Raw genomic sequence first — 27,955 nt, 5'->3', positions numbered from 1 at the left:
TGTGGCCATCCCTTCACATATCTCTTTATGCACACACACAAGCAATACATAAAGGTGGTCGTATCACACTTGCTATTTTTATCGTACACATATTTTAAAAAATCATAATTTGTTTTTTCCTTTTGTGCTTTTTCTCCTTCCCATTGTCTTTTCTGTATCTCCCCAACACCCTAACCAAGTAATCAATGTTATTGGCTTGGTTTTTATCTTTCCATACCTTTCTCCCTGATCATGTGATCATATAAACCACATATATAAATAGGGATTTATAATTCTTTTTTAAAAATGGGATCATACTATATACATTTATAGGCATCTTGCATTTTTAATTAAATGTATATTATAGAATTCCTTCCATTCAACTGGTATAGATATAACTCATTTCATTTAATGGTTGCCTAATAATCACTTATTAAATCATTCCTCTATGATGGGTAACTTTGCCTTTAGCTTTTTGTCATTATAAATAGCCTTCCACATAAATCTGTAGGCACTAGTCCTTTTATTTTTGTGAAACACATTCTCACCAGTGGAATTGCTGGGCTAAAGAATATGTATACTGTGGATTTTAACAAATGTTGCTAGAATGAATTTTAAGAAAGTAGACAGACAGATCTTCACCAGAATTGCAAGAACATACGCTTTTACCCTTATCCACACCAGACATAGGTGATAATATTACATTGAATTTAAGGATTGAATTTACATTTCCTTAACTTCTGCTTTTCTTTTAATACTTGTATTTCCTTGAGTTTAAGACTTTCCTAAAAATATTTACTGGTTACTTTGTTATTTTTTGAATTGCTTTATCATACTTTATTTTTATTGGATTGTCTTTTCACTATCATTTTGCAACAACTTTTTTTTTTTAATTATTTTTTTATACCGTACACTGGCCTCTCACTGTTGTGGCCTCTCCTGTTGTGGAGCACAGGCTCCGGACGCGCAGGCTCAGCGGCCATGGCTCACAGGCCCAGCCGCTCCGTGGCATGTGGGATCTTCTCAGACCGGGGCACGAACCTGTGTCCCCTGCATCGGCAGGCGGACTCTCAACCACTGTGCCACCAGGGAAGCCCTGCAAGAGCTTTTTGATATTGTATGTATTAATCTTTTTCTGATATTCTTCATAATGTTTATATCTTTTTTTCTTTTTAAAAAAAATATTTATTTTCTTATTAGTCGTCCATTTTATCCACATCAGTTTATACGTGTCAATCCCAATCTCCCAATTCATCACACACACACAACCCCCCCCGCTGCTTTCCCCCCTTGGTGTCCATACATTTGTTCTCTACATCTGTGTCTCAATTTCTGCCCTGCAAACCCGTTCATCTGTACCATTTCCTAGGTTCCACATATATGTGTTAATATATGATATTTGTTTTTCTCTTTCTGACTTACTTCACTCTGTATGACAGTCTCTAGATGCATCCACGTCTCTACAAATGACCCAATTTTGTTCCTTTTTATGGCTGAGTAATATTCCATTGTATATATGTACCACATCTTCTTTATCCATTCGTCTGTCAATGGGCATTTAGGTTGCTTAGGTGGCTATTGTAAATAGTGCTGCAATGGACATTGGGGTGCATGTGTCTTTTTCTTTTTTTTTTTCGTACGCAGGCCTCTCACTGCTGTGGCCTCTCCCATTGTGGATCACAGAATCTAGATGCGCAGGCTCAGCAGCCATGGCTCACAGGCCCAGCCGCTCTGCGGCATGTGGGATCTTCCCGGACCGGGGCACGAACCCCTGTCCCCTGCATCGGCAGGCGGACTCTCAACCACTGCACCACCAGGGAAGCCCCGCATGTGTCTTTTTGAATTATGGCTTTCTCTGGGTATATGCCCAGTAGTGGGATTGCTGGGTCATATGGTAATTCTATTCTTAGTTCTTTAAGGAACCTCCATAATGTTCTCCATAGTGGCTGTATCAATTTACATTCCCACCAACAGTGCAAGAAGGTTCCCTTTTCTCCACACCCTCTCCAGCATTTGTTGTTTGTAGATTTTCTGATGATACCCATTCTAACTGGTGTGAGGCGATACCTCATTGTAGTTTTGATTTGCATTTCTCTAATAATTGGTGATGTTGAGCAGCATTTCATGTGCTTCTTGGCCACCTGTATGTTTTCTATGGAGAAATGTCTATTTAGGTCTTCTGCCCATTTTTGGATTGGGTTGTTTGTTTTTTTACTATGAGCTGTTTATATATTTTGCAGATTAATCCTTTGTCCAATGATTCATTTGCAAATATTTTCTCCCATTCTGATTGTTGTCTTTTCGTCTTGTTTATGGTTTCCTTTGCTGTGCAAAACCTTTGAAGTTTCATTAGGTCCCAACTTGTATATTTTTGTTTTTATTTCCATTACTCTAGGGGGTGGATCAAAAAATATGTTGGGGGCTTCCCTGGTGGCGCAGTGGTTGAGAGTCCACCTGCCGATGCAGGGAACACGGGTTCGTGCCCCGGTCCGGGAAGATCCCACATGCCGCAGAGCGGCTGGGCCTGTGAGACATGGCCACTAAGCCTGCGCGTCCGAAGCCTGTGCTCCACAACGGCAGAAGCCAGAACAGTGAGAGGCACACGTACCGAAAAAAAAAAACAAAAAACAAAATCTTGGTGTGATTTATGTCAAAGAGTGTTCTGCCTATATTTTCCTCAAAGCGTTTTATAGTGCCTGGTCTTACATTTAGGTCTTTAATGCATTTTGGGTTTATTTTTGTGTATGGTGTTAAGGAGTGCTCTAATTTCATTCTTTTACATGTAGCTGTCCAGCTTTCCCAGCACCACTTATTGAAGAGGCTGTCTTTTCTCCATTGATTTCTTGCCACCTTTGTCATAGATTAGTTGACCATAGGTGCGTGGGTTTATCTCTGGGCTTTCTATCCTGTTCCATTGATCTATATTTCTGTTTTTGTGCCAGTACCATATTGTCTTGATTACTGTAGCTTTGTAGTATAGTCTGAAGTCAGGGAGTCTGATTCCTCCAGCTCCAGTTTTTTCCCTCAAGACTGCTTTGGCTATTTGGGGTCCTTTGTGTCTCCATACAAATTTTAAGATTCTTTTATTCTAGGTCTGTAAAAAATGCCATTGGTAGTTTGTTAGGGATTGCAATGAATCTGTAGATTGCCTTGGGTAGTATAGTCATTTTCACAATGTTGATTCTTCCCATCCAAGAACATGGTATATCTCTCCATCTGTTGGTGTCATCTTTAATTTCTTTCATCAGTGTATTATAGTTTCCTGCATACAGGTCTTTTGTCTCCCTAAGTAAGTTTATTCCTAGGTATTTTATTCTTTTTGTTGCAATGGTAAATGGGAGTGTTTCCTTAATTTCTCTTTCAGATTTTTCATCATTAGTGTATTGGAATGCCAGAGATTTCTGTGCATTAATTTTGTATCCTGCTACTTTACCAAATTCATTGATTAGCTCTAGTAGTTTTCTGGTGGCATCTTTAGGATTATCTATGTATAGTATCATGTCATCTGCAAACAGTGACAGTTTTACTTCTTCTTTTCCAATTTGTATTCCTTTTATTTCTTTTTCTTCTCTGATTGCTGTGGCTAGGACTTCCAAAACTATGTTGCATAACAGTGGTGAGAGTGGGCATCCTTGTCTTGTTCCTGATCCTAGAGGAAATGCTTTCAGTTTTCCACCATTGAGAATGATGTTTGCTGTGGGTTTGTCATATATGGCCTTTATTATGCTGATGTAGGTTCCCTCTATGCCCACTTTCTGGAGAGATTTTTTCATAAATAGGTGTTGAATTTTGTCAAAAGCTTTTTCTGCATCTATTGAGATGATCATATGGTTTTTATTATTCAATTTGTTAATATGGTGTATCACATTGATTGATTTGCATATATTGAAGAATCCTTGCATCTCTGGGATAAATCCCACTTGATCATGGTGTATGATCCTTTTAATGTGTTGTTAGATTCTGTTTGCTAGTATTTTGTTGAGGATTTTTGCATCTATATTCATCAGTGATATTGGTCTGTAATTTTCTTTTCTTATCGTATCTTTGTCTGGTTTTGGTATCAGGGTGATGGTAGCCTCATAGAATGAGTTTAGGAGTTTTCCTTCTTCTGCAATGTTTGGAAGAGTTTGAGAAGGATGAGTGTTAGCTCTTCTCTAAATGTTTGATAGAATTCGCCTGTGAAACCATCTGGTCCTGGACTTTTGTTTGTTGGAAGATTTTTAATCACAGTTTCAATTTCATTACTTGTGATTGGTCTGTTCATATTTTCTATTTCTTCCTGTTTCAGCCTTGGAAGGTTATACCTTTCTAAGAATTTGTCTATTTCTTCCAGGTTGTCCATTTTATTGGCATAGAGTTGCTTGTAGTAGTCTCTTAGGATGCTTTGTATTTCTGCAGTGTCAGTTGTAACTTCTCCGTTTCCATTTCTAATTTTATTGATTTGAGTCCTCTCCCTCTTTTTATTGATGAGTCTGGCTAATGGTTTATCAATTTTGTTTATCTTCTTAAAGAACTAGCTTTTAGTTTTATTGATCTTTGCTACTGTTTTCTTTGTTTCTATTTCATTTATTTCTGCTCTGATCTTTATTTCTTTCCTTCTGCTAACTTTGGGTTTTGTTTGTTCTTCTTTCCCTAGTTCCTTTAGGTGTAACATTAGATTGTTTATTTGAGATTTTTCTTGTTTCTTGAGGTAGGCTTGTATAGCTATAAACTTCCCTCTTAGAACTGCTTTTGCTGCATCCCATAGGTTTTGGATTGTCGTGTTTTCATTGTCATTTGTCTCTAGGTATTTTTTGATTTCTTGTTTGATTTCTTTAGTGATCTCTTGGTTATTAAGTAACATATTGTTTACACTCCATGTGTTTGTGTTTTTTTTCCTGTAATTGATTTCTAATTTCATAGTATTGTGGTCAGAAAAGATGCTTGGTATGATTTCAGTTTTCTTAAATTTACTGAGGCTTGATTTGTGACCCAAGATGTGATGTATCCTGGAGAATGTTCCATGCACACTGGAAAAGAAAGTGTAATCTGCTGTTTTTGGGTGGAATGTCCTATAAATATCAATTAAATCTATGTGGTCTATTGTGTCATTTAAAGCTTGTGTTTCCTTATTAATTTTCTGTTTGATGATCTGTCCATTGGTGTAAGTGAGGTGTTAAAGTCCCCCAGTATTACTGTGTTACTGTCGATTTCCCCTTTTAGAGCTGTTATCAGTTGCCTTATGTATTGAGGTGCTCCTATGCTGGGTGCATATATATTTATAATTGTTATATCTTCTTCTTGGATTGATCCCTTGATCATTATGTAGTGTCCTTCCTTGTCTCTTGCAACATTCTTTATTTTAAAGTCTATTTCATCTGATATGAGTATTGCTACTCCAGCTTTCTTTTGATTTCTGTTTGCATGGAATATTTTTTTCCATCCCCTCACTTCAGCCAGTATGTGTCCCTAGGTCTGAAGTGGGTCTCTTGTAGACAGCATATATATGGGTCTTGTTTTTGTATCCATTCAGCAAGCCTGTGTCTTTTGGTTGGAGCATTTAATCCTTTCACATTTAAGGTAATTATCAATATGTATGTTCTTATTACCATTTTCTTAATTGTTTTGGGTTTGTTTTTGTAGGTTCTTTTCTTCTCTTGTGTTTCACACTTAGAGAAGTTCCTTTAGCATTTGTTGTAGAGCTGGTTTGGTGGTGCTGAATTCACTTAGGTTTTGCTTGTCTGTAAAGCTTTTGATTTCTTCATCAAACCTGAATGAGATCCTTGTTGGGTAGAGTAATCTTGGTTGTAGGTTCTTCCCTTTCATCACTTTAAGTATAACATACCACTCCCTTCTGGCTTGTAGAGTTTCTGCCGAGAAATCAGCTGTTAACCTTATGGGAGTTCCCTTGCATGTTATTTGTTGTTTTTCCCTTGCAGCTTTCAGTAATTTTTCTTTGTCTTTTTGCCAATTTGATTACTGTGTCTGAATGTGTTTCTCCTTGGGTTTGTCCTGTATGGGACTGTCTGCATTTCCTGGACTTGGGTGGCTATTTCCTTTCCCATGTTAGGGAAGTTTTTGACTATAATCTCTTCAAGTATTTTCTCGGGTCCTTTCTCTCTCTTTTCTCCTTCTGGGACCCCTATAATGCGAATGTTGTTGGGTTTAATGTTGTCCCAGGGGTCTCTTAAGCTGTCTTCATTTCTTTTCATTCTTTTTTCTTTATTCTGTTCCACAGCAGTGAATTCCACCATTGTGTCTTCCAGGTCACTTATCCGTTTTTCTGCCTCAGTTATTCTGCTATTGATTCCTTCTAGTGTAGTTTTCATTTCAGTTATTGTATTGTTCATCTCTGTTTGTTTGTTCTTTAATTCTTCTAGATCTTTGTTAATCATTTCTTGCACCTTCTCAATCTTTGCCTCCATTCTTTTTCTGAGGTCCTGGATTATCTTCACTATCATTATTCTGAATTCTTTTTCTGGAAGTTTGCCTATCTCCACTTCATTTAGTTGTTTTTCTGGGGTTTTATCTTGTTCCATCATCTGGTACGTAGCCCTCTGCCTTTTCATCTTGTCTATCTTTCTGTGAATGTAGTTTTTGTTCCACAGGCTGCAGGATTGTAGTTCTTCTTGCTTCTGCTCTCTGCCCTCACTCTGGGTCTTTAACTATTTGCTGGGCTTTTTTCAGAGGCAGCAGTGTAGAAAGACACCACAGGGTCTGCTTCTAGGCCTTCTGCTTCTGCTCCAAGTCCTCTTCAGTGGTGCCTATCTCTGTGATTTTCTTCCATAGCAGTTGATAGTTGAATCAATTTTAAAACTTTATGTGTCTATAGTTGCTTTCATTGTGACCCTTCTTCATAATGTTTTTACCTTCTATCAATACATTTTTATACAGTTCAATGTTTCTACCTTTTAGTTCTTTTCTAAAACAAGTAGAATGAATACACACATACATACACACACACACACACACTCTTAGAATTTTTAAAAATTTAATATATTTCTTATATTTAAGCTTTTGATTTATAAGGACTTTAATTTTGTATGTGTTTGGAAATCCAGCTTTCATTTTCTTGTAATTGTTCCAGATCAAAATGTATTATTTTATTCTATTCAATTTCTGGCTCAAACATTCTGTTACTTAAATTATAACCTGAGCTACTTTTATAATTTAACATTTAAAATTTTTCAATTTTAAGGCTTTCAAATACTTCATTTTAGTATTGCTTTAGGGTTTCTCTAATCTTTCACTCCCTGCTCCTAGCACCCCACATATAGACTCTTTCCAATGTCCTGCTGCTAAACTTTTACCTCCACCACAAAGTTCTGCACGTTTTTCTCTACTGAGGAAGAGAGAACACTCCCACAATGTGTCAGACACTGTGCTAAGAAAGATGAGGAAGAAATGATATGTAAGAGCTAGAATGATAAGAGAAAGTGAAAAAGAAAGAAGTACAGAGGTCAACTTAAATGCCTAACAATTCCTGGGAACCTTCCACCTATTCTCCAGTGCTCTTTGATTGCCATTCAGATAATTTAATGACTGGCCAACAAGCAAAGTCTTTTGTATTATAAACTCTTCTAGGATACCTTATTCTTAGGGTGTCTTCCTCTGAAATTGTGAAATACGAATAATGTTAAACACTCCCCCTCTCTTCCTTCTTCCTTCCCTCCCTCCCTCCTGTTCTTCCACAGAAGGAGGTAAACAGCTTTTCTGCCTTTCTTATGGGCAGAAAACGATAACACACTGGAGTCATGTTAGAACAACCACCAAGCTTTCTTACCTCCTGTTGCAAAAATAATGTAAAGTGCAAAATCCTGGGCACTATTTTCAATCTGTCAATGGAAAAGAAAGAACAGATGTGAATTCTTTGTTGTCAATGTTTTCTAAGCCAACCAGACCCAAATTATATATGTTTCTTCACTTTCATTTTTCACTTTCAGATATAAAACCTTTTCTGCTCCCTGGGGATAATGTAATTTCTCAGGCACAGTCCATTTGTATTATAAATGGACCCATGCAGTTCAAACCTGTTTTGTTCAAGGGCCAACCATACATAGGAAAGAATTCTTTGGAACTGAACATTTAATTTCAGAAAAATCCATTTATGTGCCTACAGTTAAATTATATACAAGATATTTATAGCTCAGTTCACTGATAAAGATTACCTTAAATTTTTGGAGAATTTGCTTTATTACTTCTTCAGTTCTCATATTACTGTTTATTCTGACCTTCGTTTCTGATCCAAAGGCTGGAGTGAAAATTGATGTCTAGAAGAGAAAAAAAAAGATTGATATAATTTTAAGGACTTAATGTGACAAACTAACGAGAGTCAACATTTTGAACCTGGACTTCCTTTGGACAAAAAATCCAAGATCATCAGTTTAAAAATTTGCTTTCTTATTTTTACTTTCTTTGTTGTTGTTGAATACTGTACTATGTATGCCTTTAAGCAGCTTTATATTTTTTCTAGAGTAAGTTAGGTAAAACATTATTTGAGAATGTTCAAAACAGTTTCACTAGATGGTGACACCATTCTTCAGTGTAGTTTAAGATTTCAAAATTCCCTTCTGGTTGGGAATAATTGTTCTAAATTGTTTTAATTTGAGCTGTATAAAATCACTCCTTTTTGGTTGGTCAGAAATGGTCCAGTGTTGGCAATTTCATATGGTTCAGCCTATATCTCAACTGAGGATTGAGGTAAAAGTGCTGCTAATTGAATATCTAGAACAATATTTCCTGCAAGTTGCTCTAATCAAGAGTCTGCCTTTTAGATAATACCTGGTAAAAGATTTCTATGGTCAGATAAGTCTGACACATCTCTCTTGGGGATTAGTAATGCACCATAAAAAAACATAAGAAACATATAACCATAAAACTTTTTCTCATTATTTGATCATTATTCCTATTTTAAAATAAATAGAATCCTGAGAGAGATGAAAAAAATTAAATGGAAAATTCCAGAAATAAACAATTCATACATTTTAAATTGTGTGCCATTCTGAGTAGCATGATAAAATCTTGCACCATCCTACTCCATCTGGCCCAAGATCCCCAACCATTGACAATGTCTGCTCCTGACAGCCAACTATTGATGTCATCATGGCTTGATGGTCCAGGATCATCTGAAGCAGATGATCCCCCTTCTGACATATTGTCAGAAGGTCAAGAGTAGCCTAATGTTGCATCACCATGCCTCCTTATTCACCTCACTTCATCTCATCACACCACAGGTATTTTATCATCTCACACCCTTACAAAGGTGAATACAGTGCAATAAGATATTTTGAGAGAGATGGAGGGAGAGAGAGACCACATTCACATAACATTTTTTACAGTATATTTTTATAAATATTCTACCTTATTATTAGATATTGTTGTTAACATCTTATTTTGCCTAATTTATACATTAAACTTTATCATAGGTATGTATGTATAGGAAAAAACATAGTATATATAGAATTCAGTACTATCCTTAGTTTCAGGTATCCACTGGGAGCCTTGGAATGCATTCCCTTGGGACTACTGCATCACAGTCTCAGCCTCTAATACTGGAGGCATTATCAGGAGGTTTCATGATATAAAAACATATCTTATGACTATATCAACTTAAATTCCTAGATGCCCATCATTGCATACACATTGATAGAGTGCTTTGGGTTTCAGGGTTTTGTTTTCTGCTAGTTATTATACTGCAGTGAATGATGTTTGTGTGAAATATCTTTAGTTCCACTTGATCTCTTTCAATCAATATCAATAAAGCTAACTGTAAACGGAGTTCTTCCTTCGTGCAGATACTTATGCTAAGTACTGAACTCACCTCATTCCACTTAATCCCATCAACAGCCTTGTAAAGAAGGAAGGATGAAGGAATGAAGGCTAAGAGGTTGAGTACTTTTTTATTTGCTCAGCAAGAATTTGCAATCAGGTCATCAGGCTGCAATGCCCAAGCATTCACCTATGATGCTATGCTGCCCACTTTAGTGCCCATTTCACTCTTAGCTCCGCATATCCCATCTGGAAGCTGCTCATTTGGAATAATGTGGCTTTCACAGCCTACTTTAACAGAAATCACCTCACAAGTGCTGATGACATACAGCATAATTCTGAGGAGAAGAAGAAACCAGGACAATTGGTAGTTGCATATCTGTGGGGGACTGTCAGTGTTACTTTTTGGCCAGGAGGAAGTTCTTGAGCCAGAAAAATGTCTAATTTGAACAGAGAATTCACAAGGGAGATTTCTCCATACCAGTCTCCAAAGGAACGTATGGATACTCTCCCAAGGGATGAAAAAGAAGGAAAAAAGGTAGAAAGCCCTAAAGAAAAAAGCTTATGATGAATGAGTCAATATTTTGTACGAAAGGGCTTAGAGTGGTGCCTTGCACAGAGTGAGTGCTTTTTAAGTATTTATTGAATGAATGGATGAATGATCCCTAGTATATGACATGAAAAATTTGAGTTCTACAAAAACATGATGTATTTCCTACCTTCGACCAAGTTAAATGTCTTATAAATACTATAGAAAGGCACATATATATTTAACACATATTAAGTGAAAAAAATCAAAATGCAAATAGTATAAACTACAATTGCACTTGTGGGTGATATGGGTTTATGTATATGAGTTTATGTATAAGACCTGGAAAATTTAATTGATCAGAATAAACAAGCCTACAGCTGATTTTTTCCTTTTATTTAAATATTAATGTTTGAATGTACTTTGAACCAATCTCTTTTGTAGCACTTACATATTTTAATACCATTTGTGGATGTATTGGTTTCTTTGCCCAAGCCCTGAGCTCCATGCTGGCAAAGGCATCAATTGAGTCATCTTTATATTTCCAGTGTGTATCACAGGGCCTGCCACTTAGGGTTCACTGATCATGTTGGTTAAGAACTTGGGTTCTGGCATCAGACAGAAGCTGGGTTCGGGTTCAGAGTTGCTACTTAAAAGCAGTGTGACCGGTGATGGATTGTGTAACCTCTGTGAACCTCAGTTAACTCATACATAAAGTAGGGAACATAATGGTATCTGCTTCATAGGATTGTTTTAGTGATTAATGAGATAATCCATCAAAACAGTTTAATGCTTAACACATAGAGAGTACCCAGTAATAATAGTAGTAGCATATCTAAAGGCATTATTATTATTTTTAATTATAAATTGAATTGAGGGCTTCCCTGGTGGCGCAGTGGTTGAGGGTCCGCCTGCCGTTGCAGGGGACACGGGTTCGTGCCCCGGTCCGGGAAGATCCCACATGCCGCGGAGTGGCTGGGCCCGTGAGCCATGGCCGCTGAGCCTGCGCGTCCGGAGCCTGTGCTCCGCAACGGGAGAGGCCACAACAGTGAGAGGCCCGCGTACCACACACACAAAAAAAAATTGAATTGAGTGATATTGTTAGCACAATAGACAACATTCTTTTAAATGACATTAATGAAACTGGAACTCACTTCATGGTTATAAAAGTGTCCGTTAATAGAGGCCCTATGCTTCTGTCTGTCCTTTCTGTCCATCGTCGGAGGCTTCATCCTTTTTCTCACCAGGGTTGCTTCACTCATGGTTCTATAGAGCAATGGGGATTCAGGTTCTTCATCTGCATGAAGCTTCAGAGTGCTACTGTGATAAGATAAATAATCTGGGGAGAATAAAGATTATAAGCCCATATAATTTAGCTGCTCACCTCTTTGCATCGTGGGTGGATTTGATTACATACTTAGTAATTATATAGCTATGCAATGGACTATAATGCTTTTAAACAGAAAATAGCAATGATCTTCTTTAAGAATAGGGTCATCTGGTGACACTTGTTTTCCATTTTACCTTGGAATTTTAATTATATTGTAATTAGAGTATAAGTATGTGATACTTCATCTTTCTCTAGCACTGTTGCTTAAATAAAAATAGATTTTTATTGTATCTTTGGTGCCAAGAGATTGGGATTCCCTTGTGTTTAGATGAGTGTTGTCAAAGGGCTAATTATAAGGACCCTTATATAAAAGATGCCAAAAGGCCATAAGACAAAAATAAGGGAATCCGGGAAGGAGCATCATGTTTGTTACAGAATCTGAGTTGTTATAGAGACAGCAGAGAGGACTGAACTGAGAATGCTTTGAAAAAAATTAAGCTAAACGTTGGAAGTTGTTGGTAGTTTCATGAAGATAATGCCAGCACCATACCCTTGTTCAGTCTGAAGTCAGTTTGGTAATATCACCATCCCGGGAATGTGAACCCCACCCCAGCCTCAGTCATCATCTTCTCTTTGGGTCTCTACATATTACACGAAAATGAAATCTATGTAAAATGTAAGATATCATGCCCGAGTCTCAGTAAATGACAGATACTAATATTATTACTAACACATCATCATTATTATGATTACTGTTGTCACATGTCATAGGGGCTGGCATTTTCCATTCGTTTGTCAAATTTGATATGAACTCACTTGATGTTCAAGTAGATTTCTCTTTTTTAAATAAATGCTTGAAACAACCCTATCAGATATAGTGAATGCAGTATATCTGCCTCTGAGAAGCAATGTTATATAAATATCTATTAACCGAAATGTTCAACTTCTCAAAAGATGTAAAATTCAATCTGAAGGGCTTGGTCTAACATAGAAATCTTCTGAGTATAATAAATGATCCTAATCCTTGGGGAAAATATAAAACAATTTTATGTACACAAACTTTACTCAAACCATCAGTTCTCCCTAATCTAGTAAATCTAAGGGACCTCATGTAATTAAAAAAATAATGTTTTTATATAGCAAAGTAAGGTTCTTAAACATCATATGAGCACTGTAGTGACTTAAGTTAGTATGTTTCTAAAATATATTTTTTTAATATAAAATAAGGGTTTAATAAGTAACGGTAGGGCTTCCCTGGTGGCGCAGTGGTTGGGAGTCCGCCTGCCGATGGAGGGGACACGGGTTCGTGCCCCGGTCCGGCAGGATGCCACATGCCGTGAAGCGGCTGGGCCCGTGAGCCATGGCCGCTGAGCCTGCGCGTCCAGAGCCTATGCTCCGCAATGGGAGAGGCCACAGCGGTGAGAGGCCCGCGTACCGCAAAAAAAAAAAAAAAAAAGTAACGGTATATAAAATGTTGAATTTCAGAAGAACATTTAGGATTTATGCTTTGTATTAGTTTAAAAAAGTCTCCTCATTAATAAGATTTTGATACTGACCTTCCTGGGAATCTGTTGCTCCAGACACTGGAATCTGAGTCCTGTCCAAATCACTAATACGGTAAAGATCATCAAATTCTCCCCAGCGTGTCATTCCCCTGAAAAGTAATAAATCTTGTAAGTGATATTATTCTATTCATAAAAAGGCGTAGGATGGTTTTCAGATGTACAGTATTAATATAATGCTGTGGGCCTCTGTAGGTAGACACGTCATCCTAAGTTATAACAATTTTTTGTATTATTAAAATTATATTTATACCAGAGTAGTCAGCTTGCGTTTTAAATAATTCTTGTACTGATTTTAAGCATGTTTTGACACAATACTTCAGTTACACACTGAACCACAAGATTATATAGATTCTGTAAAACATATGTGCCAATGGAATTAGTAGAAACCAATATAGTCCATTTTTTTAACATCTTTATTGGGGTATGATTGCTTTACAATGGTGTGTTAGTTTCTGCTTTATAACAAAGTGAATCAGCTATACATATACAATATCTCCTCCCTCTTGCAACTCCCTCTCACCCTCCTTATCTCACCCCTCTAGGTGGTCACAAAGCACTGAGCTGACCTCCCTGTGCTATGCAGCTGCTTCTCACTAGCTATTTATTTTACATTTGGTAGTGTATATATGTCCATGCCACTCTCACTTCGTCCCAGCTTACCCTTCCTCCTCCCCTTGTCCTCAAGTCCATTCTCTACGTCTGTGTCTTTATTCCTGTCCTGCCCCTAGGTTCTTCAGAACCCCTCCCCGACCTTTTTTTAAGATTCCATATATATGTGTTAGCATACAGTATTTGTTTTTCTCTTTCTGACTTACCTCACTCTGTATGACAAACTCTAGGTCCATCCACCTCTCTACAAATAACTCAATTTCGTTTCTTTTTATGGCTGAGTAATATTCCATTGTATATACGTGTCACATCTTTATCCATTCATCTGTCGATGGACACATATGTTCACCTTATTTTTGATAAGAGAGGCAAGAATATACAATGGAGAAAAGACAGCCTTTTCAATAAGTGGTGCTGGGAAAACTGGACAGCTACATGTAAAAGAAAGAAATTAGCACACTCCCTAACACCATACAGAATCCATTCTTATACAGATATCTCACAATGCTTTTAGGAGAGTTTAGATACAAAGTGTTTATTCTGCCAACTTGCATTAAGTTCCTGTTGTATTCAAAGCATTTTTAGGTAAAGTGACTCCAATATAATGATATAAAGCCTATCTTTAAGACCCTTGAGCACTATAAAGAATGCGATTTATAAAGGAGGAAAGTGTATGAGAAACTTCTTTTCTGACAATCATGATTTATATAGGGTACTAACAATTTTCAATGCATTCTAATGCCCAGAATACATAAAACTGGGCAACTGCTTATTTTTACCAGTTGGGCCAACACTCATTGTTATTTTCTTTCTGGCTTTAGATAAGCTACTTATCTTCTCTGTGCATTAGTGTCCTCACCTATGAAATGGGGATGATTATAGTATGAGGTAGGATAAGGTTATTGAGAAGATTAAATGAGTTAATTTGTGTAAAATCCTTGAAAAAGTGCCCAACACAGAGTAAGCACTCAATATGTGTTAAAAACTATTGTGATCGTCCTCATCTTCATTGTTATCCTCATCATAATCCCCAGCCATTTCATGATGGGTCAGGAGCCATTAGGGATCCAAGGTATTCCTAGATATCTCTAGGTTAATAGACACTATCGTAGCTGGGACCCGTCTTAGTCCTACTAAGAGTCTCTTCCATAATGTCTGTTTTCCTTATGACCAAAAAATATTCACCCATAGGGAATCTGTGGCATTAATTCTTCCCAAATGTCACTGGTGGCAATAGCAACAAAAAATGCTTATTCATACTAGTTGTGGCAAATATGAATAAACATGGTCCTTTTCTTCCTTGATCTCTGAATTCCTTTGATGTCTTTTTACAACTTCTATATCATTTGAGCCTCATAATAAAAGCCTTATGACATAGATAAGATAATCCTAATATATTTGTTTATTAATTTTCTAGTAAGCTGTACTATACAGAATATAGCCAGTCAAAATAAATGTCTTAAAAGTCCAAGAACTTTAGGCAATAACTTTAACTCAAAGGATAACTGTTTTGGTCCTGACTCAGACTCTAGTTATTCTTCCTTTTTTATTTTCAATTGAAGTATAGTTAATTTACAATGTTTTAGGTGTATAGCAAAGTGATTAAGATATATATATATATATATATATATATATATATATATATATATATACATATGTATATATTTCCTTTTTTGGATTCTTTTCCATTATAGGTTATTACAAGATATTGAATATAGTTCTTGTGCTATACAGGAGGTCCTTGTTGTTTACCTATTTTATATATAGTAGTGTGTATCTGTTAATCCCAAACTCCTAATTTATCCCTCCCCCACTTTTCCCCTTTGGTAACCATAAGTTTGTTTTCTGTGTCTGTGAGTCTATTTCTGTTTTGTAAATAAGTTCATTTGTATCATTTGTTTTAGATTCCACATATAAGTGATATTTGTGGTATTTATCTTTGTCTGACTTACTTCACTCAGTATGATGTTCTCCAGGTCCATCCATCTTGCTGCAAATGGAATTATTTAATTCTTTTTTATGGCTGAGTAATATTCCATTATATATATATATATATATATAAAACATCATCTTTATCCATTCATCTTTCAATGGACATTTAGGTTGCTTCCAAGTCTTGGCGACTGTAAATAGTGCTGCTATGAACATTGGGGTTCATGTATCTTTTCAAATTAGAGTTTTAATCTTTTATGGATATATGTCCAGGAGTGGGATTGCAGTATAATATGGTAACTCTATTTTTATTTTTTTAAGGAACCTCCATAATGTTCTCCATAGTGGCTGTACCAATTTACATTGCCACCAAGAGTGTAGGAGGGCTCCCTTTTCTAGTTATTCTTATGAGAGATAAAATTATCAATTTTCCCCAATCTATAGAAGATTAATTGAAAAAGGCAGATGTGATTATCATAGAAAGAGTGTTGGCAATGGAAAAGACAGAATACCAACGAAAAATGGAAACTAAAAAGGCAAAGCACCCCAATGCTATCTCCCATGGGGGAAGATGAGAGAGCCCAAGCATACCAGACCAGTGATGTGCTATAAATTCTTGGTAATCCTGCCCAACTTCACCCCTGTCCTCACCTTCTCTCAGCTTAGTGGTGTCACAGAAATACAGAGAAACAAACATGCCTCAATATGGTCCGTGTTTGGCCCATTTTCCTTCCTACCATCTTAGCAAAAATAAACAACACCCCCATCACCCCCAAACCCACCCGTTTTCAGCTTTGGATTGTGTAATTTGAAGTGTTTCCACATACAGCTGTGCAAGTGACTAAGCTTGAAGGTAGTTACCCAAAGTTTTCCAAAGAAACCTCATTGGGACTTCATGTACTATCAAATAGTTTAACTTGCCCAAGCACAGGACTGTTAGCGTTGCCCTGATCAAGCTTCAGGATATACACCATTAGCAAATTTAAACTGTGGGGAGGTTTTCTAATGAGCTGCAAAATAAAAAGGAGGTAGAAATTTGATAGACACATAGAAGGTGGCCACTTCTCTACCCACCTTGTAAAAGAAAAAACACTATTGATGCCGTTCAAATGTACACCTGTCCAGTTTTTGCTCTTTATGCCATTCTGCCATGATTTGTCCAGCGCATGTCAAAGCAGACTTTGGAAAGACATTAAAAGCAGAAATGAAAACTGGTGCAAGCAAACATAACCTCAATAAAGCTGTTTTTACAAAAAATTTCCAAGACAAAATACTTGGACCAGATATGAGAGATCAAAGTACTGTCCGTAGAATTGTTTCCATAAAAGATCACAAGTGGTCACAGCTCAAACTGATTTACTTTTAAACTTATACCACTCCCATTAAGCTGATTCAGTGTGACTCATTTCAAAGAAAATTAAAACAAACTAGCTTGACAAACTGATGATTCTCCCCAACGGTGAATTGAAAGAAAAGATTGTACACAACTCCCACGTCTTTCATTCCACATTCCATATCCATCCACTGGAGATATTAAATCTGTGATCCTGAGAGAGTAGAGGTATAAGTTCTGCCCACAGAAACCCAGTGTGGGAAAGAGAACAATAAGAATTGTTAGGGAGTGAGGGAATAGTACATTTCCTTACACAATTTCATTCAAGGCTCAGAGTTTAAACGAATACCACATTGAGGGTAGCAACCAGAGTGAGGGTGTCTAGAACTGGATTGAAACAAAGTGGCTCTGCACCCCACTAGGGAATCAGAGATCAAGGATCTTTTTCTGACAATTCTTACCCACCAGAAAAATCTGATACACTGCACTTCAAATATTCTCCCAGTAAGTCTCATTACTGGGGTAAAGGGCAAGCAAAGTTTTCTAGGGTAGTCTTTCTCAACTTTATTATTTTTTTTTCTCAGCTTTAAACTAAAGGAGATAATTTATGTTTGTTTCACAGCACTGTTCTGATAAACAATAAGAAAAGGCAAATGGAATCTATGGAAGTGACATCATAAGGAGATTAATTTATAATCTGCCACAGAATATGGAAAGGCATCAATATACCTTGTCTACCTGGGCTTCTGAAACTCATCCTTAAATTCAGTGTTTCTAGGAACAAGGGTTGGAATTTTTTTTTTTTTTTTTTTGCGGTACGCGGGCTTCTCACTGTTGTGGCCTCTCCCGTTGCGGAGCACAGGCTCTGGACGCACAGGCTCAGCGGCCATGGCTCACGGTCCCAGCCGCTCCGCGGCATGTGGGATCTTCCTGGACCGGGGCACGAACCCGTGTCCCCTGCATCGGCAGGCGGACTCTCAACCACTGCGCCACCAGGGAAGCCCAAGGGTTTGAATTTTAATTTGAGAAATTAAAGAAAATATCTTGGGATGTCCATTCAAAATCGTGATAGCTTAACGTGCTAAAACAGGTAGCTTACTGCAACTCTTTGACAGCTTCCCATAGTGTTCCATATTAATCAAGCGTTCATGATTCAAATAATTTAAATGCATCAGAAAGAGCTGGCTGCTCAGAGAACTTTGCAATGAGTTCTTAGGCAATATGAAGAATGATAGCTAATTTTGCCAAATTCATATCTTGTACAGTTTCCTAAAAGCAGGGCCCAGGGGTAATTTTTACTTTTAAATGATGCTCCTTGTCATTTAGAATCATCAGCCCCATCAATCTCCTAGTACCTGAAGGTGAGGGATGCAGGGCTTCATCAGGCTGCCTGTCTGTGGTTTCTCTTCTGCTATTCATAAGTACTGGACCCTTTGCCCTTCATTAGCTTGGATGGGAGGCTAATCAGAAGTGGTAGATGGAGAGACAGTTTACCCAACAGAGCAGAGGTAATTTAACCACCAGGATTCCGTGGGCTTCATTTGATACTAAATTCTGAGTCCTCTCTTTGTGCCGACACACTGCTGAGCACCAGGATAAAAATGAATAAAGCATGCTCCTTACCCTTGAGGAGCTCACAGGCTGGGGTGGGGGCAGAGGTATAAAAATACAGTTAATGGCGTGCTCTGAAAGGGATATAGAAAAGTTGTCAGGGTACCTACTACAGGGTCAGAAAAGGCTCTCTGGAGAATGTGTTACCGACCTGAATCTTAAAGGATTGGTGGAAGAGTCTAGCAAATGGATGTCGAGAAGCAGATAGGCTTCCAGGCAGAGAGTCAGGAAAGTAAGAAACTGCATGACATGTGTAGGGAATTATAAAATTGCTGGAATTGCTGGAACCTCACATTTGATAGAGATTGGCAAGGTGCAAATCATAGTGGGACCTCAGCGTTTTCCCCAAAGGAAAACTGGGGCTTCCCTCAAGGTGATATCCGATTTTCCTGGTTATGACCAAAGGTCAGATTGAGGAAAATGCCTTGGCTGCTCTCTCTCCATCCTCTCTCCTGCTAGAACTCCAGCTCATCTAGTTATGGATAGAAGGATGGATGAAGAGAACGCTTGATACCTCCATGTACACGCAAAAAGGAGATGTGTTAGAAAGTCAAGGATTAAAAAGGAAGGGGAGAAGGGAGGGAGGAAGAAAACAATATTTATATCTGTGATTTCTTTGGGAATATTTATTAATTTTTCTAAAACTTTTAAAGGATAATGAAAATATATATCTCAGCCCAACTTACGTATTCAAGGTACAGTTGCATAAACCCACACAGAGTACTGTTTTGTGCATTTACTGTACTTCACATGCACTTTGTCCTGATCCTAACAGGACACAGCAATCAGATGGAACATAATTAAGTCTCCTTTCCAGAAAGCGGGAAAAGCCCTTTGTTCTAAGAAGAGGAGAAATTTAAATTTTATCCCCCTCTTTTTGGTGATAAGACCAGGGCTAATGAAATCTTGCCTTTACATTTTGTTTTCTCTAGTGGAAGAATGCAGTCTCCCAGAAGAGAATGAATACAGCAGAGAGGTCAAGAGCCAGACTCTGGTGCTCATAGACCTGAGGTCCAGTCCAGTTCTGCTACATGGTAATTGGGGATCTTGCACAAACTACCTAACCTCTCAGAGCCCTGGACACATACGTCCTAGAGTTGATGGGGGATTAAATGAGGTTGTGTATAAACTTTAGAGCTTTCATCCTTGAGGCACACAAAAAAGGTAAATATGAAGATCATTTTCTAAGGAATTAAAACATAAAAGGTAGCTCACCTTTTGGAAAAGACATCTGGTGACTTCAGCACAGCGAAAGAAGGGATTTGCTTCTCATCTTGTATTTTCAGTTGTATAGGCTGCTTTACTCCCCAGAAAATGTCCAGCATTCCTTCAACAATTAGTTTACCATCGTCAGTCTAGGGGAGAAACCAATCATCACAAACACTGTTTTTGTATTATTTATAGAAGGCAAATGTTTTAACTGAAGATGTAGAAATGAAGTCTGTAAGACATCTTAATAGATAAAAAATAAATTCCCAGGTGGGACTGTTTGGTTTTTAAATTTATCTACAAAACATTTCTACTTTTGAAACATTCTTTTATGTTTGAAAACAGCTATAACCAGCAAAGTCATAATGGTAATGACATACCCACCAGAGGGCACAGTATGCTAAAATATTTTCTGAACTCTGCTTCTTCAATTAAGTGGAATTTTAATTCTCTAATTCTATTTAGCGTAAAATTAAAGCAGAATTAAAAACTGTGCTAAAGTAGAATTCAGAAGAACAGCTATTGTTCAGTTTAGTGGCTATTTTCTCATTTCTGAACAGGAAAAATTTAGCTCACAAACTTATGCAAAACAAGTGAAATAATGTATGTAAAAACACAGTGTAAAATACACAACAAATTATATTTTTGAAAAAAATCAATAGCACTTGAGTAATCTCTTTTAAGTTGGAACTATTATAACAAAAGAAGGGAATTCTATGCAAAGAAAAATTAGTAAACAGGATTGAACCCTTACTTATCCTGTGGATGTAGATATTAATACCAAAGCACATTCCCATAGAATGTATTTTCTAATCTATTTCTCTCTTATATATGTAAAAGTCTGTTATTAAAGTAGTGTTACTATTATAGTAAATTTGGGAAATATAGAAAGAATATTCCAACTATCCAATAACTACTCTAACATGCAATAACTACTTGTTATTATGAAAAATCAATAATTAGAAAACATAATAAATATAAACATAAATGACTCAATTCTTATTTGAGAGTGTAATGAAAACTCCAGACTCTGGAATCAGACAGACCTGTGTTTGAACTCTGGCTCTGCCATTTTCTAGCTGTGTTCTCTTGGGCAAGATGTCAAACACCTATAAACCTGGGCTGCTTCTTCTGAAGAATGAAATCATAACAATCCTTGATTCATAGGACCTCGTATTTACAGTGCTCAATAAATGATATTGCTTATTATTTCTTTGGCTGACAAACCTACTTTGGAGTCACTCCTGAAACAAAGTTTTGCTCTTTCTCCTCCTTTTGAGTTCATATTTCAGATCACTGTGAGGTCAGGTACCAATCAGTTGTCCTTAACAGCCAAACATAATTTGCTCTCTGAAAGGGCAGTACGTGATGCAGAGCCTACATTTTAGTTATTGATGTATAACACCTTTTCGTGGCTTAATTATACTACAATGAATCCCTTAAATCAAAAACTCATAGGGGGGCTTCCCTGGTGGGGCAGTGGTTGAGAGTCCGCCTACCAATGCAGGGGACACGGGTTCGTGCCCCGGTCCGGGAAGATCCCACATGCCGCGGAGCGGCTGGGCCCGTGAGCCATGGCCGCTGAGCCTGCGCATCCGGAGCCTGTGCTCCGCAATGGGAGAGGCCACAACAGTGAGAGGCCCTGCATACCGCAAAAAACAAAACAAAACAAAACAAAAATCTCATAGAATAACTGCTCTTCTGAGGTTATCTAACTTTTGCTTTCAAGAAGAAATACTCCAACTATTATCAGAAAATGAGGTTTACTCATGTAAGGAATATCAGAATATTTTTTAATTTCAGAAACCATCTCTAGGACTTCCCTGGTGGCGCAGAGGTTGAGAATCCGCCTGCCAATGCAGGGGACACGGGTTCAAGCCCTGGTCCGGGAGGACTCCACATGCCATGGAGCAACGAGGCCTGTGTGCTGCAATTACTGAGCCTGTGCTCTAGAGCCCGTAAGCCACAACTACTGAGCCTGCGCACCACAACTACTGAAGCCTGTGTACCTAGAGCCCGTGCTCCACAAGAGAAGCCACTACAGTGAGAAGCCTGCACACCGCAACAAAGAGTAGCCCCCGTTCGCCGCAACTAGAGAAAGCCCGTGTGCAGCAACGAAGACCCAGTGCAGCCATAAATAAATAAATTAATTTAATTTTAAAAAAGAAATCATCCCTTTTGAAATTAACTAAATAAATTATCCCTGAAGCCTTGTTTATACTTATCTAATCTCATTGTCTCAATCTTCAGGCCTTTTCTCTTCTGGATCTACACCAATACCCTTGGTGATCTCAATGATCCTTATGTGCCATCTCTAAACTAATAGCTCCCAACTTTAGATATACAGCCCAAACCTTCCCCTAAACTTCAGTTGTCAAACTTGACATCAAATTTAATACATTCCTAATTAACTTTTGATCTTTCTTCCTGTAAATATTTTCCTTTCCCAGTCTTCCCCATCTTGGTAAATAGAACCCCCATCTTTCCAGTTGTTCAGGTCAACATTTTTAAAGTCACCATTAATCTTTCTTTCATACTTAACCTCTCAAAATCCGATACGTTAGCAAATCCCATTAGCTTTACCTTAAAAATATATCCCCAATATGGCTATACTCACCATGGGTACTACCACAATTCTAGTTTATGCCTCTGTCATTGTTTGCCTGATTATCGCAATAGTTTCTTTGGGGTCTACCTCATTCTTCTCTTGCCCCTCTATGTATTCCTAGTAGCTAGAGAGATCGTTTTATTTTTTACTTTTTTAACTTTTTATTTTATATTAGAGTATAGTTGATTAACAATGTTGTGTTAGTTTCGGGTGTACAGCAAAGTGATTCCGCTATACATATATATGTATCTATTCTTTCTCAAATTCTTTTCCCATTTAGATTGTTACATAATATTGAGCAGGTTCCCTGTGCTGTACAGTAGGTCCTTGTTGGTTATCCACTTTAAATACAGCAGTGTGAACATGTCAATCCCAAACTCCCTAACTATCCCTCCCCCACCTTGCCCCCGGTAACCATAAGTTCGTTAGAGAGATCCTTTTAAAATGAATCTTTAGATAATATCACAACTCCTCAGTGGCTTTCCATCTCATTCCAAGTACAAGCTGAAGTCTTCACAATGATCTATAAGACCCTACATGCTCTGGTGCCCTCCCCTTCTCAGTTCTCTCTATAGCTTCCTTGCTCTCTACTATCCCATTCCCACAAGGTTCCTGCTGCACTGGCTTCCCCACCGTACCTCAGTTACACCAGCCAGGCTCAGGACCTTTATTGGGCTGCTGGATATGTCTGTGCCTGGAATGTGTGTCCCACAGACTTCTACAAGGTTTGCTCCCTGACATCTTTCAGTCTTTGGTCAAATGTTCCTCTTTCCTCATCCACTTAGATTCCTGAGCCCTCTTCCCTGCTTTGTTATTCTCCACAGCCTTTCTTTTTTTGGCTGCATTGGGTCTTCGTTGCGGCGAGCAGGGGCTACTCTTTGTTGCGGTGTGCGGGCTTCTCATTGCGGTGGCTTCTCTTGTCGCAGAGCACGGGCTCTAGGTGCGCAGGCTTCAGTAGCTGCAGCACGTAGCTGCAGTAGGCAACTCAGTAGTTGTGTCGCACAGGCTTAGTTGCTCCGCAGCATGTGGGATCTCCCCAGACCAGGGCTCGAGCCCGTGTCCCCTGCATTGACAGGCGGATTCTTAACCACTGTGTCACAAGCGAAGTCCCTCTCCAGCCTTTATCGCCATTGGATACACAGTTTACTTTTTTGTTTCTTTTCTGACTACTAAAATGTAAGCAAGCATGAAGGCAGGACATTGTCTAGTTTCTTCATTGCTATGTCTCTAGCTTTTAGAACAATGTCTGCTGTGTTGTATACAATAAATATTCATTAAGTTAATTAATCAGAGATTTAGAAAGCTACATGCTATTCTCCATGGACTGCCCCTTTTAACAGTGCCCATCATTGTAACTAGGTCAGAGACTTGCAAAATTCCGGATTCTAACTTTATTGATGGTGAGTAAAGATGGAAAGATTAAGCAATCTGATATTCTCACTGTATACTTTACTTCATACAGTTTTAAAAAATTATGTAAAACAGGACACTTTATTCTAAGAAATCAAATGACTTTTGCAGGTTGAGCACTGATTCACAGAATAGGAAATGACACGCCTCAACTTATATGCTTGTCACATCAAAATTCAAACATTTTCCTAAAGGAAATGAACTTCTTAACATCATGAATTCTATGGAAACAACCGAATTAAAATATGAAATCATTTTCTTAAAGTTTTGATCTTTTCTTAAATTTTATATTTTTACAGTTACCTATATGAGAGATCTAAGATACAGGATAATATTGAAATAATTTAAAATTAGGCCATTTAAAAAATTTAGGCCCATTTCTTTATAAAGGGATTAGTTATTTCCTACTTCTGTAGGAAATTACATTTGGGAAGGTAACTGAAATGTCCAATCAAACTAAATCATTTAAGCTCACTAGTAAAGGCCAGAGAGGTTTATAAATTTCCTTCTGTTCCAACTGCAGATTTAAGCCAATGGTGGCCTAAAGTCAATGTTGTACACATTTGAAGATCTGAAACGTAGGTAGAAAGTTCTAATGTTCCCTAGGACCAGGAAGATATTGTAAAGATGTGAAGTGAGTCTCATTAGAATACAAGACTGAGTAGGAAGACCTGTGGAGGATGAGGCATTAAAAAACCAATCTAAGGCCACTTTGTACAGTAGCCTGCCAGTTGCAACCTTAAAAATGCTTGCTGAATTGTTACTAGGATAGATTTTTAATGGAATTGCTGTTCAAAAGATGTTCATACTCTGTTTTTAAAGTAGAAAGCAAATATGTCATTAAAGTTGTTTTAAACGTTTTCCCATTCTAAAAAAATACTTGGAAAGTCACATGTTTCAGGACTAGGATTTTGCAATATAGTCTAAAACTGAAAAATCCTGATCAAGTTAAAGATTCACCTGCTTCTCCCAGACGTTTTGCCTTATGGACTCCAACTTATCCTGACTTCTCTGTACTTTTATGGATTTTTTTCTCCTGTGAATTAAACTGTACTGCATTTCTTTGACGGGCTTACCTGTCCATATAAAATATGCAGATTTTTCTGGTTCCTATAAAAGATGTTATAGGTCTTCAATAAAGAATTAAGTTGTTCCCTAAAAAAACAATATTACATTCAGTTACAATCAGTCTTAGGCTTTTTAATGGTAGAAGGCAATAATGGTGCCTTCAGTTCAAAAAGATATGAGATAGGAAAAAACGGTTCAATGGAATCTTTACTATTCTGTCATTTTAATATAGGTCATTGAAAACTGAAGCCTTCTTAGGACATCAACAAATGTTGAAGGTGTTAATTCATAAATAAATCAACAAAGTAAAACAAATAAAATCTGGTCTTAGGTGGTTACTTTCCCTTAGTGAAGATGTGTGTTAATAATTTCAAAGTTGAATTTGATTTTTAAAAAGTCCTTCAAAATTTTCCATAATGAAGAAATGACTGGCTGCAAAGAGCTGTTTGAATTGAATTTATAATCTAAAGCAGTGGTTCTCAACCCATTTAAGTCACAGTATCTTTTGAAACCCTGATGAAAGCTTTGCCTTCCCTGCAGGGGGGTGGAGTGGGTTAATCCCATATATAGACACATACTTTTGCATATACAATGTGTAATAGCTAATTTATGTGCTATTTTGAAGGACTTTCCTGATAAACAAGGAAGGAGTTATTTTCCATATGGTGTAAGTATAGGTTCTTTTTATCTGACAGTAACAAACTGACATTTAAAAATATTCTTTGTTTAAAATTCTGGAGTAAAAGGGAATTCCCTGGCTATCCAGTGGTTAGGACTCCAGGCTTTCATGGCCAAGGGCCCAGGTTTGATCGCTGTTCAGGGAACTAAGACCCACAAGCTGTGTAGTGCAGCCAAAAAAAAAAAAAAAAAATTCTGGAGTGTATACATCAAAATATTTCTAGTGGGTGGTAGGATTTGAGATCATTTAAAATTTTTTTCTACTGTCCTCTCTGTTGTCAAGTTCTTCCCGGGGTTGTTGTTTTATAAAATTTTGAGTTAGTTTTATTTTGACAGTTAACAATTAAAATATTTTCATAAGAGAATAAATAAATAACCAAAGAATGGAAAATGACTGCAGACAAAGTGGTGAGGAGAGTGTTCTGTAGCAGGAGACAGCTGTAAAATAGATTTCGTTTCACATTCCTCTTTTGTTTTACAACATTTAATCAACCTAATTTAAGCACCTAGTATGTGTCTGACTTTATGCTTTCCACTGGAGATACAGCAACGGTTCAGGAATAGTTGTTGCTCCTAGGCATCTCACCCTCTGTGGCAGGTGGGCTCTGGCAATGGGAATGCTGGTTCCTGCCACACCTCCATCCTCCCCTTGTGCTACCACAGCTCAAGATGCTGCTGTCACTCACCCTGCTGGTCCAAGCTATCTTCTCTCACCTGCGTTACGGCAACAGTCTCCTAAAAGCCTCCCTGTATTTGTTGTCTATTCTCAACAGCAGGAGTTATTTTAAAACAAACCTGATCACCTCTCTCCTTTGCTCAAAGCTCTTCAATATCTTCTCATCATTAGAATAAAGGCCAATATCCTTCCAATGACTTCAAAGGCCAGTTGTGATCTGATCCCTTTTACACCTTCCATCTCATTTCTACTTCTCTTTCCTTCACTCACTGAACTCTAGCCACTGGCCTCCTTGATGTTCCTTGAGTACTCCAGGCACATTCTCACCCCAGGGCCTTTATACATGTTGTTCCCTCTGCCCAGAATGACCTCTCCCACGCCATCACACTGTTAGTGCATTCATTTTTTTTAGGTATTTACTCCAAAGTCACCTGCTCAAGGAGTCCTTCTTGACAACCAAATCTGAAAGTTTGCCTTCTCCCAACATTTGTATCCTGCTTTCCTCCTTACCTCTGCCCCTTGGTCACCATCTAACCTTGAATATATTTTATTTATTTATCTTATATTCTGTCTCCTTCACTAGACTGTAGCTCCAAGAGACTAGGCTTGCTGCCATGTTTCGTTCACACTATGTTTCATGTGCCTGGAAGAGAGCACGGCACATAGTAAGAACTCAACAAACACTGGTTGAATGAAATGATCAGAAGAAGTCTTATTCCTAAAATAAAACCAAACATATCAACAGGTGGAAAGCTTTTTTATATAAGTTGCTTTATGGGGGAGGCATCTCATGATATTAAACTTCCAGATATAGTAATTGCTAAAATCCCTTTGATCTTCAATACCTGTCTCCCTCCCATAAAAATACTTGGCTCCATGAGGGCAGGAATTTTGGTCTATTTTATTCATTGCTGTCTTCCCAGTGCTTAGAGCAGAGCTTTGCTCATAGTGGGTGCTTATTCAATAAGCATTTAATGAATAATGAATGACAGAGTTCATGTATATTGATTTTTATGTTTGGGATCAGGTAAACATACTTTCCACTTGACTTTTCTCACTTGTAATTTTTAATGCGCACATTTCCAAGGATCAGTACACTCCACACAAACACCACGTAAAAAAATTCTACAGAATTCCTCCATGTTATTTTTCTGTTTCCCAGCTGGCTTACTTTAGAATTTTAGTGTTGATGAATATTTCTGTTCTAAACATCACTGGGCACACAAGGGATTTTGTTTCATTGGAGTCATTGCTGTGGAATAGTTCCTTAAAATTAACATACTGGTAAAGAGCATGAACACTTTTATAGCTCTCATTACTGGGCACCAGGGCAGCATACAGACATTTCCGGTTCACTTGGGATGCAACTCCTGATATGCTGAGCTGTGAGAGTTGTTATTAAAGTAAATGAATCTTTACATAACCTTATTCCCTCAGCTTCCGTTTCTGACAAAACTGCATGTTAAGGTATGGTACAAGTATCCTTCAAAGTATTTACCTCAGTACCATGTTTGATTAGAAAGATTATTCTCTGGGAACAAGCTACTTGGAAAATGTTTCTGTATCTGAAAAAACCTGACTAAATCTTTCTGCACAGAAATAAGTCTCCAAATGACCCAGGGAGTCAGCGAACTGTGGTCCCAGGCCACCTGCTTTTGCAAATAAAGTTTT

General features: G+C 37.7%; 1 protein-coding gene across 4 annotated transcripts in view; it reads right to left on the bottom strand.

Annotated features, from left to right (window-relative positions):
• The window catches only part of RASSF6 (Ras association domain family member 6), a 63,366-nt gene that overhangs the window by 7,275 nt on the left and 28,136 nt on the right, over positions 1–27,955 (bottom strand). For 3 of the 4 annotated variants that reach the window (XM_029235327.1, XM_029235326.1, XM_029235329.1), the window contains exons 3-8: positions 24,939–25,017; positions 19,851–19,990; positions 13,142–13,239; positions 11,410–11,594; positions 8,127–8,228; positions 7,742–7,793 (exon numbers count right to left, since the gene is read on the bottom strand). In XM_029235327.1, the coding sequence (XP_029091160.1) occupies positions 7,742–7,793; positions 8,127–8,228; positions 11,410–11,594; positions 13,142–13,239; positions 19,851–19,990; positions 24,939–25,017 (656 nt within the window). The remainder of the gene's footprint in view (positions 1–7,741; positions 7,794–8,126; positions 8,229–11,409; positions 11,595–13,141; positions 13,240–19,850; positions 19,991–24,938; positions 25,018–27,955) is intronic. The other variant, XM_029235328.1, reaches the window with a different exon arrangement.

Source organism: Monodon monoceros, unplaced genomic scaffold (assembly GCF_005190385.1).
Source record: "Monodon monoceros isolate NGI ecotype Baffin Bay Population unplaced genomic scaffold, NGI_Narwhal_1 Super_Scaffold_20, whole genome shotgun sequence".
Taxonomy (NCBI): Eukaryota; Metazoa; Chordata; class Mammalia; order Artiodactyla; family Monodontidae; genus Monodon; species Monodon monoceros.
This window is presented reverse-complemented; position numbering and strand designations above follow the sequence as displayed.